General features: G+C 37.7%; 2 protein-coding genes across 8 annotated transcripts in view; one reads left to right on the forward strand and one right to left on the reverse strand.

Annotated features, from left to right (window-relative positions):
• The window catches only part of LOC123505641 (WW domain-containing adapter protein with coiled-coil homolog), a 51,161-nt gene extending 47,041 nt beyond the window's left edge, over positions 1–4,120 (reverse strand). The window contains exons 1-3 of one of the 4 annotated variants that reach the window (XM_045257234.1): positions 3,939–4,120; positions 3,741–3,774; positions 2,654–2,780 (exon numbers count right to left, since the gene is read on the reverse strand). In XM_045257234.1, coding sequence (XP_045113169.1) covers positions 2,654–2,780; positions 3,741–3,774; positions 3,939–3,979 — 202 coding nt within the window. In that variant the 5' untranslated portion in view covers positions 3,980–4,120. The other 3 variants (XM_045257232.1, XM_045257231.1, XM_045257233.1) reach the window with 3 other exon arrangements.
• A 478-nt stretch (positions 4,121–4,598) lies between these two features.
• Positions 4,599–20,227, forward strand: part of LOC123505643 (tRNA (cytosine(38)-C(5))-methyltransferase-like) — a 41,137-nt gene continuing 25,508 nt past the window's right edge. For 2 of the 4 annotated variants that reach the window (XM_045257235.1, XM_045257236.1), the window contains exon 1: positions 10,529–10,719. In XM_045257235.1, the coding sequence (XP_045113170.1) occupies positions 10,544–10,719 (176 nt within the window). In that variant the 5' untranslated portion in view covers positions 10,529–10,543. Of the gene's footprint in view, positions 4,646–10,528; positions 10,720–15,556; positions 15,764–20,227 lie in introns of those variants that run through there. The other 2 variants (XM_045257237.1, XM_045257238.1) reach the window with 2 other exon arrangements.

Below are 20,227 nucleotides of genomic sequence, written 5' to 3' on the forward strand. Positions count from 1 at the left end.
GCACGCACACACACACACACACACGCCCGGTAGCTCAGTGGTTAGAGTGCTGGCTTCATAAGCCAGAGGACTGGGGTTCGATTCCCCGGCCTGGTGGAGATATTTGGGTGTGTCTCCTTTCACGTGTAGTCCCTGTTCACCTAGCAGTGAGTAGGTACGGGATGTAAATCGAGGAGTTTGACCTTGTTGTCCCGGTGTGTGGTGTGCGCCTGGTCTCAGGCCTATCCGAAGATCAGAAATAATGAGCTCTGAGCTCGTTCCGTAGGGTAACGTCGTGCTGTCTCGTCAGAGACTGCAGCAGATCAAACAGTGAAACACACACACACACACACACACATATATATATAAAGGGGACTCGATACTCAAATTTAATCAGTTCCAAATGGCTGTTCGAGTATTAAAAAAAAGTTCGACTATTGATACCAATAAACAAGGTAATTCGTTCCAATCTTAGCAAAACCTAAGTTTATAAAAATTTCAATGTATTTTTTTTTCTTCTTTACAATTTTGATTTGTACATACTGTAAGTGAAGGCTGCATGGTGATGGATAACTTAAATGAGGAGGGGAGAAGAGTGGAGGGAGGTTGCTGGAGGATGAGTCACCATCCATGAAAACGTCTTTTGTTACTTTTCTCCTGGCGTGATTCCTATGAATCCACTAATAGAATTCTGTGGCACAATAACCCTTGCACTCTCACAAGATTCCTTATTTTCATCATTAATAAGCCTTTTTGGTGCTATCTTAAGTTTCTAAATGAAAAACTACCAACAAAATGCAGAAGAATGTTTTTTTTTCTCAAGACTGCGGCAGGACTAAGGATGTGCACCGGCACTGGTATATTGGTATTACGGTAATACTGGTATTACCAGTTTTACCAGTAATATGGTATCAGAAAGGTACAGTGGTGGTTGCGAGAAGGGAGATGACAGAGCTTTGTATTCGACCAAATATGTGGCCGTTTGATTACCAGATATTTTCACCACTAATAAGCCTTTGCTGTTAATGTAAGTTAATAAATGAAAAACTACAGATAGAATGCCGGAAAATGTTATTCTGATGACCGCAGCAGCATAAGTCACAACTGGTTGAAGGGGGCAGGGGGAAGGGGGAAGCCAGGGAGCCTTTGTTTACAACCACGTGTGTGGATGTTTGACTATCAGGTATTTTTTCTAGAGTATTAAATCGAACTTTTGCATTTGAGTATTTAGATGTTTGAGTACTGAGTCTCCACTGTATATATAAAGTGAGGTGGTGGCGTAGTGGATAAGGTGGTGAGCGTGGGATCGGGCAGACATCCACTCACAAGTTCAAATCCCACCACATACCGCTTTGAAGCTATGCCATTTGTTGAGTAGTTTAAAGTTACCTACATGTCACCATGATACCCAGGTTCTAGGTGGTTACACCCAAGATGCACTTGGGTGGTGATATGGAGCCTAATATGGGTACCACTATAAATAAAACTGCCTGCGCCACTAAAGGGTGGAAGCTGAACGGTGATTCCTACATACTCTTCAAGTGTATCTACAGGCACTATATGCCATAACATAAAAAAAACATTGCCTTAAAGTGAGCAATTACTGAGAATTCACGTCAACTCCTGATGATAACCAATTTTGAGAAATAAAGGTTGCAAAACAAGTCCGTTGCTGTTAATAGCTCTAATAGCTCTAAATTGAATCATCCAAGCATGTCTATTTACAACAACTGTGTTATGGTCTCTGCAAATTTTTCCACAAACGATACCGAATTCAAACATTTCCTCACATATTTTTGACACAGACACAAATGTACAAAATAAAGCCACAAGTTTTGAGTTAAAATAATTATTCAAGAGCTTTTGTGTCCTCAACATTTCCACACAAAGATAACAAATCAGGCATGTATTACACAACATGGCACTGCAAACATATTATGCAAGGCAACATCTATGACAAATTTGGAGATTGACAATTAAAGCACAGCAGAAGTAGTATGGTTGTATAGACCAGACTAACTATGATCAGGAATATCTGTCATGAAACTGTCATGAGCGCAAGTTTTCAAAATTTGCTAATGCCTAGAAAGATGATCATGCAAGATTGCAATTGCAGTTAGGTCTTAATAGAACATTTTCTCTTCAGTCAATCATAGCAACTACAAGATCTTATATTTCACTGCTGATGATCTAGTCATGCAGTAATATAAAATGAGGTGAAAATACAAAGATGAAGCAAAAATTAGTTAGCTACAAGAATTACTTACATAACCAAAAACTAATCCACTCAGTATTCTATTTCCCTTAATTACTTGGACCCGGCAAACAATTAGAGTAAGTTTGAATTCTTATCATATGAAATCTGAACATGTGAAAAAATGGAAATTATTCCATTAGGAACAGCAACAGCTTAGGTAATGTGGCACTGGTAGGATTAAGGTAAATTAGATCTCACAACGGGGATATAGGTTTGGCAAAGATTCAAACCCAAACTGCCTACACCAGAGGCCCCGAAACAAGCTGCCTCAACCTACTGCGCCACCCAAGCTCCCTGAAGAAGTGAATTACCAATAAGAAGATAAATAACTACACAAATTTCTTGAGAATTACCACAGAACATGTTTATAAAAAATTAATAAAATGGTTAATCTGAAAACATGGAAAGCCAGCTAACCTTTGTGGTAGCGTGGAGACTGTGACCTCGAGTCTGGCGATGAAGAGCGGAGAGAGTTGGTAGATGGTGAATCCCGACTCTTCTCATGGTTGCTGTACCTGTACTTACTGCTGCTGTACTTTGAATTCTGGGAGGGAAGGCAAAATTAAGGTGAAAAAATACTTAGTTATTAAGTACATTAAACACTATCACAAACAATTACATAAACAACCATTACAGTTATATTCCTTAGTCAAAGAACACAAACTTGAAAAATGAATCAGCTAAAACCCCAAGTGAATATAAGCAATACATTCAAGTCAACCACAAGGTTAAAGAAAACCCAATTTCAACATTAAAACTTAAGACAATTCCATAAAAACAATAACAAACTTAAGACAGCATTATTAGGTTATCAGTCATATATAAATGCTGGATCAGAGACAATTAATGCATTAGAGAAAATTTTTGAGTACTGAGGCATTGTTCTTCATGATTATGAAAAAGGACAAATACAATAAAGAGGATTTTCAGAACAAGTGTTGAGAAGCCTCAAAGTATCTTTACTTAACTAACAATTTCTTCACAATGAGGCCTTTGTTCTGCAAGATTATTAACATTGGAGAGACTCAAGTCAAGGCAAATTGTGAGGGCATAGGCAGTAAAGGAACGAAAATTATGTGAAGCCTCGTATAAATCCAGGTTTCTTCATAATGGAGGCTTTGTTCTGTAAGGTTAGGAATACTAGAACCATAACAACGCCGCAAATGGAGAGGGGGTTTGCTAAATGAGTAATTAAAATGAAGGGATGCCTCGTAGGAATCTGGGTTAAGAGGACACAAGCAGGGGACTGAAGGAGTCACGGAGTCCTGACAGCTAAGGCCAGAACTCCCCCAGCTTGCAGCCATCCAGGTGAGTCAGGTAAGGGATGAGAGCCGCTCTCCTTTGACCTTGTTCATCTCGGCTACCGTAGGACTCTGGGACGAGATTAAGCCTGGACAATTTTCAAGGGAATATCGACTAGAGAAGAGGGAGAGGACGCGTGGGGGCTGGAGGGAGAAGGGCTGGTGTCTGGCCCGCCTCACCTGCCCCCCCACACCTGTCTCACCTCGTAGCTGTGGGTCTGGTGCTTCTCGATGAACCTGAAACGATACACCAACAAGGGGTTAATCGTCGAAACATGATTCATTACTGCGGTATCTCAGAAAAATGGGATTGGCAGACTCGGTGACAAACAAATGGCGGGCACCTTCCTTCCCCCTCCACCCAGACACTATCACCTCTTACAGGCTTAAACCCGACTCACCCATCGCTAATACGTGGTAGTTTCCTCGCATGCATTACCATTAATGCAATACTAAGAGGAGAGCGTCTCAGGGATGAGCAGGTGCGGAAGATAAGGTAAAAACGCGACTGGGAGGCTTCAAAAGGGCAACATTACGACGCCATCTTCCATCCGGGGCCTGGCAGGGAGAAGTGGGAGTGGAGCGAAATTCTCCCTCATCACTATCGATCTCATGTGCTTTACTTCACATTACTTCACACACACAATGCTTTCAACTGCTCTCGATCCCACATATTATACTTCAGGATTCATCTCCATTACTTTTTTTTCGGCAGTGCAGGACTCCTTGCCATTACTATTGATCCCATGTACTGTACTCCGCTATTTAGTGCCGGCGTGATTTTTTAAACCAGTATTTATCATAATGAGATTTTAACGTGTCAATGACTAGTTATTCTCTCTAGTCATCGTATAATTGAAAGATTTCATTGTAAGTTTCCATTATTTTACTCTCAATGATATAGATTCAAGAAGGGTACATTATTGTTAACAAATGAGCATCACAACATTTCAGATTTGAGTTCTTATAAAGAGAACTTTTATCTGAATTTAAAAGGAAGGCTTTTAAAAGGTTTCAAATACCATATTACTGTATCAAAATTACTCTGACTTCCCTAACATATAGCTATAATGGAGGAGAGCGGCCCTTCTTCCCCGACCATCAGGCGGTAATAATTCTTTTAGTTTTTGTTCTGCATCACATCTACACTCTATTTCAGGCTAGGAGGGGAACGATAACGCGACCCACAGCCTTGTCATTGATGCAACATGCCTCTAATTACCAGCTACCGCAATTAGTGGGATGATCTCAATGACGTGCTTTGTGTAAAATTTCGTACAAAACAACACTTGCCATTGTGATGTCACTGAGTAAAAGTGGCTCACCTGACAAGGCTGTGGAGCTGCTTCGTTTTAATTGTTGCTTTATCTACTGCTTTGTGAATTGATTAGTTGCTGTGTTGAGAAGTGGTGATCAAGGAGGGTTATTGGGTCCGCGCCTGACAGTTTCACTTGGCACCATTGTTTATATTTTAAGTACTACTTGTTTTTATTTTACTCTGACTGACTACTTACTTTTGTCTATACTTGTATGTGGTTATTCGAGGCTTCCTTTCAACTCTACTATACTATTGTAATGAGGATTTTTCAGTATTTCTTAATAAGATTGCCCCAACCGCGCGACCCTCCCCCCCCACACACACACAAAAAAAAAAAAAATAAATAAATAAATAAATAACACGCAATAAAGCCTGGAGCCTGTTCTAAAGGCGGGTTACACGTATCAATATACGTCTGTAATTGCCAGTTGCTAGAGTTGTGGGCTGGAATCCGGTGACTAACGGGTAGAGAAACCAGCCGCAAAATATGATTAGGTTGTTCTTTTCCAGCCGCTAGCGGCTTTGTTTACATTGTGATATCGCGGAAGGTTTGAACATGTGGTGTCCAGAGGCAGAGAATTTCTTACCAAGATGAAGGTCTTGATCCCTCGTCAGTCTCTTCTGCATCTTCCAGATAGTGTACCGCTGGAGGACTGCTGGACAGTTGACTAGTTTCAGATGCAGAACATAACTCACATAAAGACCTAGCTAACAATACTCATAAAGACGATGACCCAGGAATTGTTCAGGCAAATGTTTGAAGGACTGGAGAGATTGAGCTGACAACTATTTCAGGTATAGAATTCCAGATGTTGATGACCTGTAATGAGAAGAAACGACTTCTAACGTCAGTGGAGTGATGAGGCACTAAGATCTTCAGACTGTGACCCCATTTTCTACTCAAAGTGGCCCTAGAAAATAGACCATTTAGTTGAGGACTCAAACCACTCAAAATCTTCCACACTTGAATCAAATCAGCTCTCAGCAATCTACCCTTAATAGAAAGTAATTTCAGTCTAAATAATATTTCTTAGTATGGTAGGTCACCAAAACCTTCAACCTTTTTATAGTTCACCTCCTCTGAACAGATTCAAGCATGCGTACATCACCCAGGAAGCCAGTATTCCAAACAACACTACCAAAGTCATTAATTGTCCAAACATGTGTGACAAAAATCTGATACATGAATAGAAGGTGATCTGCATAAGGTGCCTCTAAGAATGTTGCTGGCAACACCATTAGCTTTGCAGCAAATTTCACGGATGTGAAGGTGGAATTTGTGTTGAGTCGATTAAAATGCCAAGGTCTCAAATAGAATCTTTGTGAGGAATGGGGTGATTTCCTAGGAGGTAGACATGGGGAGAAGCTGGAATGTGTCTTGAGAAATTTATACAAGCACAATTGTTGATGGAAAAGGAAAGACCCCAAGATAGACTTCTTTGGTATAGCAACGAGACATTTTGTTAAAGACATAATGGCATCACAAGCATTTGATTTCTTTGACAGAATGGCAAGGTACAGTTTGAGGTCATCAGCAAACAAAATTGATTTGGTATTAAGATGAGTGGTGACATGGTTAATGTAGATAGAAAACAATACGGGACCAAGGACTGAGCCCTGAGGAACACCACTAGGAAAATCAGATACATGACTAGAGGAGTGATGAACATCAACTTTCATTTTCCGACTAGTAAGAAAATCACAGATCCAGCCAAAGCAATGGATTCCTGAGATAATGAGGGACAAATAGCATGTCTGGAACCCTAAAAAATTAGTAGTAAAGCAAAAACACCCTATGTAGAATTACTTTCGATGAGATCACTGCCATTCTGATGACTTTCCCTCTCTGCAGGGTGTTGTTGGAGGTAATGATTGAATACTTATGATAATTTAATTTGATCACAGTTGTACATAGTCTTTTGTTAAGATGAACACTCTTCTCATAAAAAATGTAGGCCAACAAGCCAATACTTCCCAGACACTATGTGTGAACATGTTTCAGCTAGTAGGGCTCTGTCCATACTTGTAGTGGCAAAGATATCCAGCCATATATTGATCAGTGTAAACCCACCTTAAAGTTTTCAGGTCACTCCGGCCTCTTGTTGCTCCAGTCTTCTGTCACTCTTGGTTACTTGGGCCTCCCAACTTCGTTAGTGCAGCTTCCCACCCTGATCACTCTGACCACCTTGTTTAGGTACTGCCATAGTATAGACATCCCATCACTTACCTCTCAGCTGGTGCGGTTTGGGGATGCCAGCAGTCACCAGACTTTATTTAGATATACACTTGTCAATCTAGCAAAAGAACTCTCCCCAAACCTCTCTCTCTCTCTCTCTCTCTCTCTCTCTCTCTCTCTCTCTCTCTCTCTCTCTCTCTCTCTCTCTCTCTCCCATCCTAATACTGGTGTAGTGAGATGTTTTTATTCTTCTCCGTTGTCAGCCTACAAAATATGATCATGATGCTGTACCTACTGTGCATTTAGAAGCCATGATTACAGTCACCTTTAATGAGAGAGAGAGAGAAAGAGAGAGAGAGAGTGAGATTGATTGTTTGATACACACACACACACACACACACACACACACACACACACACACACACACACACACACACACACATCTGTACATACATCCTAATAGTGCCCAGAGATATCGTTTTTGCTCTTCTCTCTTGTTGGGGTATAGAATATCATGATCATGTTGTTGTAAATAAAAAATCGAGAGAGAGCGAGAGAGAGAGAGGTTGGGGAAGTTTTTTTGGCTAGATTGGCAACTATGTATATCTGGGTAAGGTCTGGTAACTGCTGGCATCCCACAAACTGCGTTGCTGAGAGGTAAGTGACGGGATGTCTGTACTATGGTAGTGCCCTTGTTTACATATGAAACTGATAAACGCTGTCTAAACAACATTAGTGGAAAGTAACATTCTTCTTTGCTGTAAGAGTGTTTATTTTTAGCTGAACAGTGACAACAAGCATTAAGCATTAGTCGTATCACGCATGAGTAAGTTTAACTTTTTTTCCTTTTTTTTTTTATTTATTTATTTTTTTTTTTCAATACCAATAGCACTGACAAAATACTTACTTCTAACTAGCAATGTATTTTGGGTAGTGACAAAGTTAGCATTTCATTACTTTTGTTAAATTTATCCTCCCCTTTCACTCACCAACCATTAACAGCTAAACCATTAAACAGCACATTAATGATATGTTTAAAACATAGATAAAACAGTCAAACTAAAGAAGTTAAATAGTTAAGAGATGAGTAACAATGGACGTCATCTGTAACACAAGTATGTAAAATATCAAAAATTTACGTCTTATAGAATAATAGCCAATAGTTATTATACCTAAGTAGAAACCTTATAACTGTATGCATGTAAAACTGCCAATATATGAATGCAAACATTTAGATCATGTACTCCGAACATGTGAAATATGGCAACAATGAACTGAAAAGTGTACAATATTCTGTACTTTTGATTTCTGACCATGAGCACTTGACACAGTACTATTGTTTTTCAAGTTTGTTATGGACCATATGGCAGTAATCTTTTTGAGAAATACCAGAAGCACAAATTTGGTGTTGCCGCTGGTCCCACCCATTGCACTATAATGCTTGCTGCTTTGGCTGTACTTTGGCAGAGCTAGCAGCACGCAGGAAGGAAGCCATGGTGAAATTGTGATTTCATGTAGCTTTTTACTCCAAAGTGCTAAAATTGTTGTAAATGCCTCACTGCCACGCTTCTTCATCCTTTCTCTTATTTTCTTTCATAAGACTGCCATGATCTTTTCAAACATTTTTTTCTCATTACCTTCATCATCACAACTATACATCATATAATTCTCACAAGAACACCATTACATAAGATTATTTTGACAAAGGTATAAAGGTGGACAAGACAGTAATAATTACTTCACAGTATAATTATCCCACTTCAGCTCACTAATAACGACTCAGAGAGTGTCCAGTTCAGCTGATAGCTCCTTCCAAACCCTCATACGAGTGAATAATATTTTCTAGAGAAGTGGGGATATGATGCATTATCATCCTATCATGCTCCAGGAAGTCAGCACTGAATAAACAATCATGTGTCAAAATTTCAAGTCAATCAGCAAAACAAACAAATAGCAAAACAAGGACGAAATTATGAAAATCTTTAGGAGTGAATATCTTCAAAAATATTTTTACACTTCAAAAATGTTCACAAAATCAGTATAAACTGATCGACTTTTGTTTGGTATCATCTTAAACTACAACTAAAATGCAATTTTATGTTGGAATTAAGTTTTTGATGATGTCAATAAAGACAAGATATAGGAAAGTGAAAAAAAAGGGGGGGGGGGCAGTTCTACTAAGACTTTAGTCCTTGGATCGGTCAGAGTCCCACTTATTAGGAAATCTGACTTATCTGTGTCTGAGTTATCGAGGTTCAACAGTAGGATTGGGCAGACATCCATGCATAAGTTTGAATCCCACCATGTATCACCTTAAAACTTTGCCATTTGTCAAGTGGTTTAAAGTTACTTACATGTCACCATGGTACCCAGGTTGTAGGTGATTACACCAAAGATGTGTTTGGGTGGTGATATGGGGCCCTAATATGGGTACCACTATAAATAAAATTGCCTGCACCACTAATGGGTGGAAACTTAACAGCACTTTCAATACTCTTCAAGGTACCTACAGGCACTACAGGCCAGGACATTAAAAAAAAAAAAAAAAAATTAAAGTTACTAGAATAACACAATTTCAAGATGTTATGCTGGTATGGCAAGTCTTGAGAGTTATGAAATTATGCTAAATGTTTGTTTGGGCTGCCATATTGTCATCACAGCTGATCGCAGCACAGGAGCACTTCACCTCCAGGGCAGCTAGTGATGCATGATAAATGTCAGAAAGATCAGTGTATACTGTCTTGCTGTCAGTTAGACATTTTTACTATAGCAATGATTATTCTTTGTTAATTGCAGCTGAGAGGTGCTCAAATGTGTTTGTTAAATATATATATATATATATATATATATATATATATATATATATATATATATATATATATATATATATATATATATATATATATATATATATATATATATATATATATATATATATATATATATATATATATATATACAGTGGTATATCGACATACGAATTTAATTTGTTCCGTGACGATCGTTGTATATAAAAAGAATCGTATATCAAATCAATGTTTAACATAGAAATTAATGTAAATAGAATTCATTCGTTCTAGTGATACGAATTTACCCCCTCCCGCCAAAAAAAAAAAATTACCATGCTTTAAATACCAACCAAATATAGATTTAATATAAGATAAATACAATGTTTATTGTATGCATGATAAAATGTACTATATTGCCCAAAATAACAACTTAACCTGCAAAACTCGGGACACGTCGATAGATGTTCATCACGCAAGACTGGGCACATCAATAGACGTTTAGGCTTTTTTTGGGCTATATTTTGGCTATTTTCTTCCCGTCTTCTTTGCTTGTGAGCTGGCAACATTCATCAGGAATAAACATACGTCACTGTGTCACCAACTCCCACAATGGATAGTGGTAGCGACAGTGATTTCACGGTGTCCGATTCCGCCACCTCTCCCTCGCCCCTTACTTCTACACCTCGAGTCTCTCTTGCCATGTAGCGGGGAGACAACATTTGAATGAGAGTGGTATCAGAACAGGAGAGAGAGAGAGAGAGAGAGAGAGAGAGAGAGAGTAGAGAGAGAGAGGATACAAGGGGCCCATTTTCTATCGCTCTAGGTAAAGCCGCTAAACCCGATTGTACGCAAGACCACAAACCCCGATGGTACCACCTCATTCAACCTGTGATATTTTGGTAACTATAGCATCTAGAGACTTTTGTTTTTTTTGCATTGCAAAGAGGAAGAGTTGCTTGTGGGCAGAACACCATTTGTACTCCCTCATTTATTGAATTTCCAAGTGTAATCAGTATGTAAATACAGGCTATTTTGTGTGTTTCTCGTCAAACCTGCCAAGTTAGCACAAGCGAAAACTCCCAACTTGCATTCATACTTACCAACGCTGTGATAGAACTTCATATATGTAGTAGGGAGGAGGAATTGGCTAATTACTCATGCCTTACTATTGGCATGCCACATGCCCTGGAGATTCTCTTTTAAAACCTTATGTACTTTAAAGGCCTTGGGATTCTCAGAATGATACACCAATAATGGTTTGACTTTACAGGTACTACTAGTGTTAGCGGACAGGGCCAAGTCACAGATATGCACACCACGTTCATATTTTGCAATTATCTTGTTTTTCATATCCATTGTGAGACTCTTCTAAGTTTCTTCTTTTCAGCAATATCTCCTTTATTGATGTTTTTATGTACGGTTTCTATTTGCCGTACTGTTTTCCGAAAAACAGTACGGCAAATAGAAACTGTACATAATGAAGGAGAAATTGCTATAGCTTTCAACCTCGTATGCCTACAAGAGAATATCTTGCCTGGCTATACAAACATATATATATATATATATATATATATATATATATATATATATATATATATATATATATATATATATATATATATATATATATATATATATATATATATATATATATATATATATATATATATATATATATATACACAGTAAAAGTCTTTAAATCGGTACCTTATAATCTGGAAAATTTGAAAGGCTGAGATAAATATGTAAAAAGTAAGAAATAATAGTAATAAATATATAATAATAATAGCCGAAACCGAACATGTCATCACCGACACCGAATGCGCCGATTCAACATCCTGCCAACCGCCGTCCACCATTGTGTTCTGCCACGTGGGATCACATCTCGTCTGTCACCATCACAAAGTTGACCACGTGTGTGCCAAACTACTGTTATCATGGCTTCAGCAAACTCTCTTGGCCTCCAGACAAAGACAGTGAAAAAGAGAAAACATACAACTCTAACCATTACTCAGAAACTGGACATCAGTGAACGATTACAAAAAGGTGAGAGATGGATGGTGGAATAGCCTACGTAAAATAGTGAAATCACCTACACAAATACAAGTTGACAAGTAGGAAAAGAGCAATCATCACATATGAGCCGCCATAATGGCTGGAAAGGTCCATGCCACTCCCCCCATAGTCTGGCAAATCTTCAAGAAAAAAAAAAAAGCCTACGTAAATCATGTGTGGTGTGTTGAGGAAGTACACAGTGGACTGGTGGTAGTAGCAATCCCTGTAAGATGTTATGACAGTACTACAAAGAGATATAGCAAGTTAGGGTTAGTTTAGTGAGGTTTACATAGTACCCTCAAGATTTTAATCTTACTTTCAGCCTTACTATCTTACAATCCTAGAATCCGGAATGCCTGAACCCCCATGACTTTCGGATTTCAGGACTTTTACTGTATATATATATATATATATATATATATATATATATATATATATATATATATATATATATATATATATATAAGGTCGAGTTACGTCAGAGTTACGTTCCTGAAACATGACGTAAGTTGATTTTGTACGTAACTCGCGTTTTTGTACTTTCAAAGCATATTATTGAGTTTTCAACCAATAATTTTTTATGGTTATTCATGTAAGTAAAAGGTTATATTGTTATATTGGTATATTATTTACAACTATGTAGGAATATATTGATTAGGGCCGCGAATGTGAAGGACTGCAGGTTGCCGAGAGGGGCGGGGGTGGGCAGGTCGAATGTTGTGACGCCCAGGGCGGACAGCTGGGAGCTTTGTGGAGTGCGATAGGAGTAGAAGCGTTATATAAGTAAAAGGTTATATTGTTATATTATTTACAAGTATGTAGGAATATGAAACACAAGTTTGTTTTTGTTGTTGATTAGGGCCACGAACGCGAAGGACTGCATGTTGCCAGAGGGGTGGACGACTGAGGCCGCCAGGAGGGTGGGCAGGTCGAATGTTGTGACGCCCAGGGCGGACAGCTGGGAGCGTAGTGCAGTGCGGTGGGAGTAGAAGCGTGGGCAGTGGGGCAGGAAATGCAATAGGGATCAGCAGACAAGCGCAGACGGTGCAAGTGAGCTGCGAGTGTCGTGTGGCCCAGGCGAAGGCTCCGGAGTTGTTGCTTCTAAATGCACAGTACAGCATCATTTTGTAGGCTGACAAGGGAGAAGAGTAAAAACAACATCTCACTACACTATTAGGATGGGGAGAGAGAGAGAGAGAGAGAGAGAGAGAGAGAGGTTTGGGGAGAGTTCTTTTGCTAGATTGACAAGTGTATATCTAGATAAAGTCTGGCGACTGCTGGCATCCCCAAACCACACCAGCTGAGAGGTAAGTGATGGGATGTCTATACTATGGCAGTACCTAAACAAGGAGGTCAGAGTGATCAGGGTGGGAAGCTGCACTGACCAAGTTGGGAGGCCCAAGTAACCAGGAGTGACAGAAGACTGGAGGAACAAGAGGCCAGAGTGACTTGAAAACTTTAAGGTGGGTTTACACTGGTCAATATGTGGCTGGGAATGTTTGCCACTACAAGTATGGACAGAGCCCTGCTAGCTGAAACATGTTCACACATAGTATCTGGGAAGTATTGGCTTGTTGGCCTACATTTTTTATGAGAAGAGTGTTCATCTTAACCAAAGACTATGTACAACTGTGATCAAATTAGATTATCACAAGTATTCAAGCTAAAAGGGTCACAAGAAAAAGAAGAAGAAGCGGCCGAGTTGCCGTGAGTCTCCACTTCGTCTGTGGCCGATCTCATCTCTGCTTAATTTTTTTGGTATTCCATGTAAGATTTCACTTTATGCATTACAAAACAATCCTTTCTTGGAGGCAAGGTTTGTAAAAAGCTAATAGAAATGTTGTATTGTGAACATAAATGCATATATAAGACAGTAACACCACCTTGAGAGGTGGTGTTCCCTGCAACCTCAGAGCAACCTGATAGCAACGTCGTCACCGTCCCTGCAAGCGTTCATGGAAGCCATTTCGCAGCATGAGGTTGGTCTGGCGTTAAAGAATCTTGGATCCAGCTCCAGGAGCGGTAGAGACAGAGGTGGGAATCCAGCCAATCACAGCGAAGCTGCCGCGTTCGGTCCCTCATCTGGCAAATTCAAACCCAGAAAGTTCGCTAAAACGGATGTGGTTGTATGTTATGCGGACTTTTTGGTCTAACTTTGTATAGTACGTTAAACCAGAAATTCGTTAGACAAACGTTCGTTAAGCTGAGTATTACTGTATAGGCTATTTTGTGTGTTTCTAGCCAAACTTTTACTTTTGGGATCACAAAACTTAAGAAAAAATACACACTGCCGAGGAGCACAGACACATACATGCACAAAGGATGAACAACAATACACAACGCGGGTTGAATGTTTGGGTGGATATATATACATATATATAGATATATTTGTATATATATATATATATATATATATATATATATATATATATATATATATATATATATATATATATATATATATATATATATATATATATATATATATATATATATATATATATATATATATATATATATATATATATATATATATATATATATATATATATATATATATATATATATATATATATATATATATATATATATATATATATATATATATATATATATATATATATATATATATATATATATATATATATTTAATTATATACACATACATATACACATATAGAAGAAGGTCAAATAGTATACCACTTAGTTCAGTAATCATGTTCACTATGCTACTTTCATATGAGGAAAATATCCCTTGCATAAATCTAGAAATCCTTATGTATGCAATAGTTATGTGATACATTAAAGATATATATATATATATATATATATATATATATATATATATATATATATATATATATATATATATATATATATATATATATATATATATATATATATATATATGTATATATATAGATATATATGCTCAAAATCCAGAAAATATCTATAAAATGAAGGTTTGAATACAGGGAGGCAGAAGTCTAATCCAAAAGACAGTAAAAATTTTCTCTGGGAGACAAGGTAAAATCTGAGAGGTTAAAAATTAATTTGTCTGGGTTAAACCCATGTTACCCAGACAAAGTAATTTTTAACCTCTCAGATTTTACCTTGTCTCCCAGAGAGAAATTTTTAGTCTTTTGGATTAGACTTCTGCCTCCCTGTATTCAAACCTACATTTTATAGATATATATATATATATATATATATATATATATATATATATATATATATATATATATATATATATATATATTTAATTATATACACATACATATACACATATAGAAGGTCAAATAGTATACCACTTAGTTCAGTAATCATGTTCATTATGCTACTTTCATATGAGGAAAATATCCCTTGCATAAATCTAGAAATCCTTATGTATGCAATTGTTATATGATACATTAAAGATATTTGTGGCGCCTTGAGCCAGAGTAACGCAAGCAACACTCCGGCCAAAATTATTATTTTTATTGCATTGTTTTCCCTCACCTTCCTGCTGTGGCAGGAAGCAATGTAGAAGTCAAAATGGATACCACAATATGGTTGAAAATCCATCCAAATGCAATTATCTATAAATCCTATGTGTCACTCTCAAAGCAAGTCAATGGGCAGCTGGTGCCAGAATGAAGTAACTCCCGCCTAGTAGCCTGCAGCGAGCCAATGATGCTGTGTGTCACTTGACACGACGGACACCAGCCTGTCTCCCACAACACCTCTGGCACTCATGCACCCTCTGCCAATGTGCCACCATTGAATGACACTCTGCCCCTAGGGGAAGGAAAAGTGTGCGTAGTCCTGCTGAGTGGAAGAAAAACTTAGCTAAAAGATGAAGGACTAGGAGAAACATACGTGAGCAAGTCTACAGGCTGCCACATACAGGTGCAATAATTTTCTTTCTTTCCCATTCAGTTATCCTTCATAATGGATTATTTTTTGAGTTTCTTAGTTTGTTTACATTTTCTGGCATTGAAAGGACAGCTATTTGTCTACCTTTTATCACTCTCTCCTGTTATTAGGTGGTCAGATTAGGAAGTACATGCACAAGTGTTGTTTATGTTTTTCCTTAATAAAATTAGTACATCAATCAAGAATGAGCTCAATGGTGGTGAGTCTAAATAAAGTACTGTACATGCTGTTTAAACAGCTTGATACAGGAACAGGAATAAACAATGGATGCATGTTTGTTAAACAAAATATTGTATACAAAATATTTTTTTCAACAAATAAACTGGATATAAAAAGCAGTCATCCATTAGCCTTTCAGAATGTTTTAATTTCACAAAATACCCAGATGTAGACTGTAAACCACATGCAATAACAAACATTGTGAAGCCAAGCCCTACTTCCTATCTCAATTCACCGAGGAGATATTGCATTCTGAATGTTGCAAAACTTTGATTGCTTTTTTTTCTGTTTTCTATTTCTGGCACTTACATTACTCTGGCTGTAGGTGCCTCATTTGTTCTTTGATCAGGGGCGAGATTCACTAACGCTCCCAACTTTAGCTTTGCGTACAAAGACAAAATGAAGTCCATACAAACTTTCTCTTAAGCGATTCACTAAAGGTTTCTTAAGGGGACCATCTGGTGAGGTTTTGAAAAATCGAAAATAAAGAGGTACATGGGTAATTTTTTTTTTTTCGCTGATAGATGTTTAGTACACGATGTTAGTTTAGTAGTTACAAGCGAATCGAACCATAGATAACTGCATGAAAAATAAAAAATAAATTTTTTGAAAAAAATATTTTCCTATAAACTTTGTCACTAGAGGACATATTTCAATTTTGCCAGTACGGATATGAAGTATATCGTATACCAAAACTTTTTACCTCATAGAATTTAGATTTTTTTATTTTGATGTCCATTATGAATTTTTAAAATTGTTTATTTATTTATTTATTTTTTTTTTCATTTATTTATTTATTTTTTTTACATATAATTATAATGCGGCACTTAAAAGAAAAAAAAATTCCAAATTCTATGAGGTGGAAATGTAGCAGCTTCATTTAGCTTCAAAATGATACCTCAAAATTGAAAATCTGTTGAGAAATGTGGGAGAAGATTTGATTTGAATGATAAAAAGTGGAAACTGAGAAAAAGGCAAAAAACCCCAGAGATGTCATTTTGGTCCTCTATGACCCTGTACATTTATTTTGGTTGGATATTTGGTGCTCATACACTACCATGTGCATCATATATCCTTTATAGGCATGTTTAGAATATTCTGTACGACGCATATGGTACCTGGCTGCCCCTACAATGATTGTAGTTATTAGTCACTCGAAGGCAAGAGTGTCTCCCATCCATGCATGGTCATTACAACTTTTAGTTTCCACTTGCACTGCTTGTTTAGATATTGTAAGGCAAAAAAGGCTGGTAAAATAGGTTGGATTGTGGCGTGCAAGGTGTGAAATAACGGGTGAGATACTCAATAAATCCTCCTCCCATCGCAGTCACGTGGACACTGAAATGGAAGGGGAGAGGGTGTGTTCCTGTGTATGCCATAGTACTGAGTTGCAGTTCCCACCTTTCCTTACCAAAGAAACCACTTTCCATGGCTTTTTCCGTGCTTATTATCATCATTTATGGTACAGAGAATGGGGTGGGGGAAGCCCTGGGCTGCAGTGGGCATGACAGGGGCTTTTTAAAGGTTAAATACCCCACATATTTTAGCGTATTTCCCCAAAATACTCTATCATTATGGTGCCATATGTTTGGGGATGCTCTGGTGGTGTTTTGGGGATTTTCAAATTTTTTCAGATTTTTCGATACCATGGTCACTGGACGGTCCCCTTAAGGTCGTCATCTTGGATACTTTATTTACAGCTGTGTTTCACTTTTCTGGTGGTAGTCTCTGCTAGATGGTATTTGTGCATGGTTGACATTTTTCCTTCAGCCAATAGCAGTGTATTTTTTTTTTTTTTTTGACATTAACTAGAGATTGACCAATATGTTTTTTTCAGGGGTGATACCGATACTGATTATTAGTAGTCAAAGAGGCCGATAACTGATATTTGGAGCCGATATTCACTTGCAGTAGACAGTATACAGGGGATCCTCGCAATTTGATGGGGTTAGGGCAGTTTTTCATTGGTCGAATCAGCGTTTATTTGAATCATGGAGCAATTTTTCCCATAAGATACTTAAGAATTAGGGAGGATTGGGACCAACATCATTATAACCTCTAAAAAACACTAACTTAAACTAACTCAGTACAGTGCTTACTCCAATTTTGCGAGTTCAAATTTTACGATACACCAAGTTTGCGACCAAGGACCAAAAATTGCCATTTTTAAAATTTCCCCATCTTGCTCCTTTCTCCCGGTATTGTAACATAACATAACATAACATAACATAAATAATAGGATAACAAAGGGCCACCAGGGCCCATATAGGTTATCCTGTATCAGTCACACAGCGACCTCGTCATCAGTACTTAAAGATACACTTACAAGTACACAATACATTATATACTAATTCTAAATATTTGGCCCATTAACAGGGCTAAGTCCTGCAGCATATTCCTCTACAATCTGTGATCCCCATACATGGGGATCATGTCTTGTTTAACTATAGTAAATTTCTTATAAAAACTATCATGCAGCGCTATACATAATTATAAATCTAATAAATTTGAGTGCTTATCTAATCTGTTTTTAAACATTGTCAAACTAGTGCTATTTACAACCCTCTCTGGCAATGCATTCCAGAAGTCTACCACCCTATGACTAAAGAAATACAGGCAACCCCCATTTAACGAAGGTTCACACAACGAAATTTCGCTAAAACGAAGGTTTCATTTTAATACCATCTGCTCGTTTAACGAACACCAAACTCGCTTTAACGAAGTTTTATCCAGGTAATTTTTTTCAAAATTTGAAAGCCCCACTGTATCATGCAAGCTGACAGGCTTTTGAATACATCAGGAGCTGCTGGTACTAAGGCCTGCCTCTCATGGACAACACAGGCTCTGCCGATACAAAGGCCTGACTCAGAAGAAATTCTGTCACCAGTAGCATCAAGATAAAAATCAAGATCACACGCACTACTCACTGCCCAGTCAAAACATAACAGCGTCACCAGCAGCTCATCTTCCTTAGTTCAACTTACCACCAAAACACCCTACAATGTGGCCTAACGTTCCTAAGAAGACCAGGAAGTGTCTTACTCTCGAAGTGAAGCTGGGTATTATTCACAGACAAGAGAGAGGCCAGAAAACTAATAACATTGCTTCCCACCATGGCTTGACTCCATCTACTGTCTACTATTTTCAAGTCAAGATACTCTATTAAAAAGGCTAGTGAGACCTCATCTTCCTTGCAAGCTAAAAGAACCACCAGAACTTGTGACTCTACAATGGATAAAATGGAAAGCCTTGTGGAAATGTGGTACATAAGTTTTGTATGCAGTACCATGATGCGCACTTTGTTTACATTCCACAGGTTGCCGGTTAGTGTATTTCCCTTTTCACTCTCCCTCCCTTCATAAAGTTAAGATCATCAACATTATAAAGTTACGTACATACATACGTTAGTGTACATTATAATGACTTAAATTAAACTACCTAAATGTTTAACTTCATAATTTTTATTTTCATTAAACCTTTTACTGTACTATGATGCACTCTCACTTTGCTTACTCTCAATGGAAGTTCAAATCAGGGGTTATACTTGTTATAATCGGTTCACTTAACGAAGTTTTGCTTAACGAAGTGTTTTTTAGGAACGTAACCCCTTCGTTAAACAGGGGTTGCCTGTATTTTCTTATATCTAACCTGCAGCCTTGCTTTCTAATCTTCCTGCCATGATTTCTAGTCCTACTTCCCTTCTCTAAGGTAAAGAAAGAGCTCACATCTATGTAGTTTGTATCTGAGAACATTTTAAATAACTCTATCATATCACCTCTTATACATCTCCTCTCAAATGAAAACATGTTTAATTCCTTTAATCTATCTCTATACTCCAGGCGCTTTAATGCTGGTATCATCCTAGTTGCTCTTCTCTGAACTGCTTCTAACATGTTGATATTCTGCCTATAATGGGGTGACCAGGCCTGTATGCAATACTCTAAATGGGGCCTAACATAGGAATTATATAAGCTACGCACCACTTCCTTACTTTTATAACTAACATTTCTATTTATAAAACCCAGGATCCTATTTGCCCTATTTCTTGCTTCTAAACATTGCTTTGAAAATTTCATAGTTCTGTCTATCACTACTCCTAAATCCTTTCCCTCCTCTACTGCCTCTAGCCAACATCCCTCCATCTCATAGCTAAAGTTTGTGTTGTCTTTACCTAAATGCATAACCTGACACTTTTAGAATTAAACTCCATCTGCCACC

Source organism: Portunus trituberculatus, chromosome 18 (assembly GCF_017591435.1).
Source record: "Portunus trituberculatus isolate SZX2019 chromosome 18, ASM1759143v1, whole genome shotgun sequence".
Classification (NCBI taxonomy): Eukaryota; Metazoa; Arthropoda; class Malacostraca; order Decapoda; family Portunidae; genus Portunus; species Portunus trituberculatus.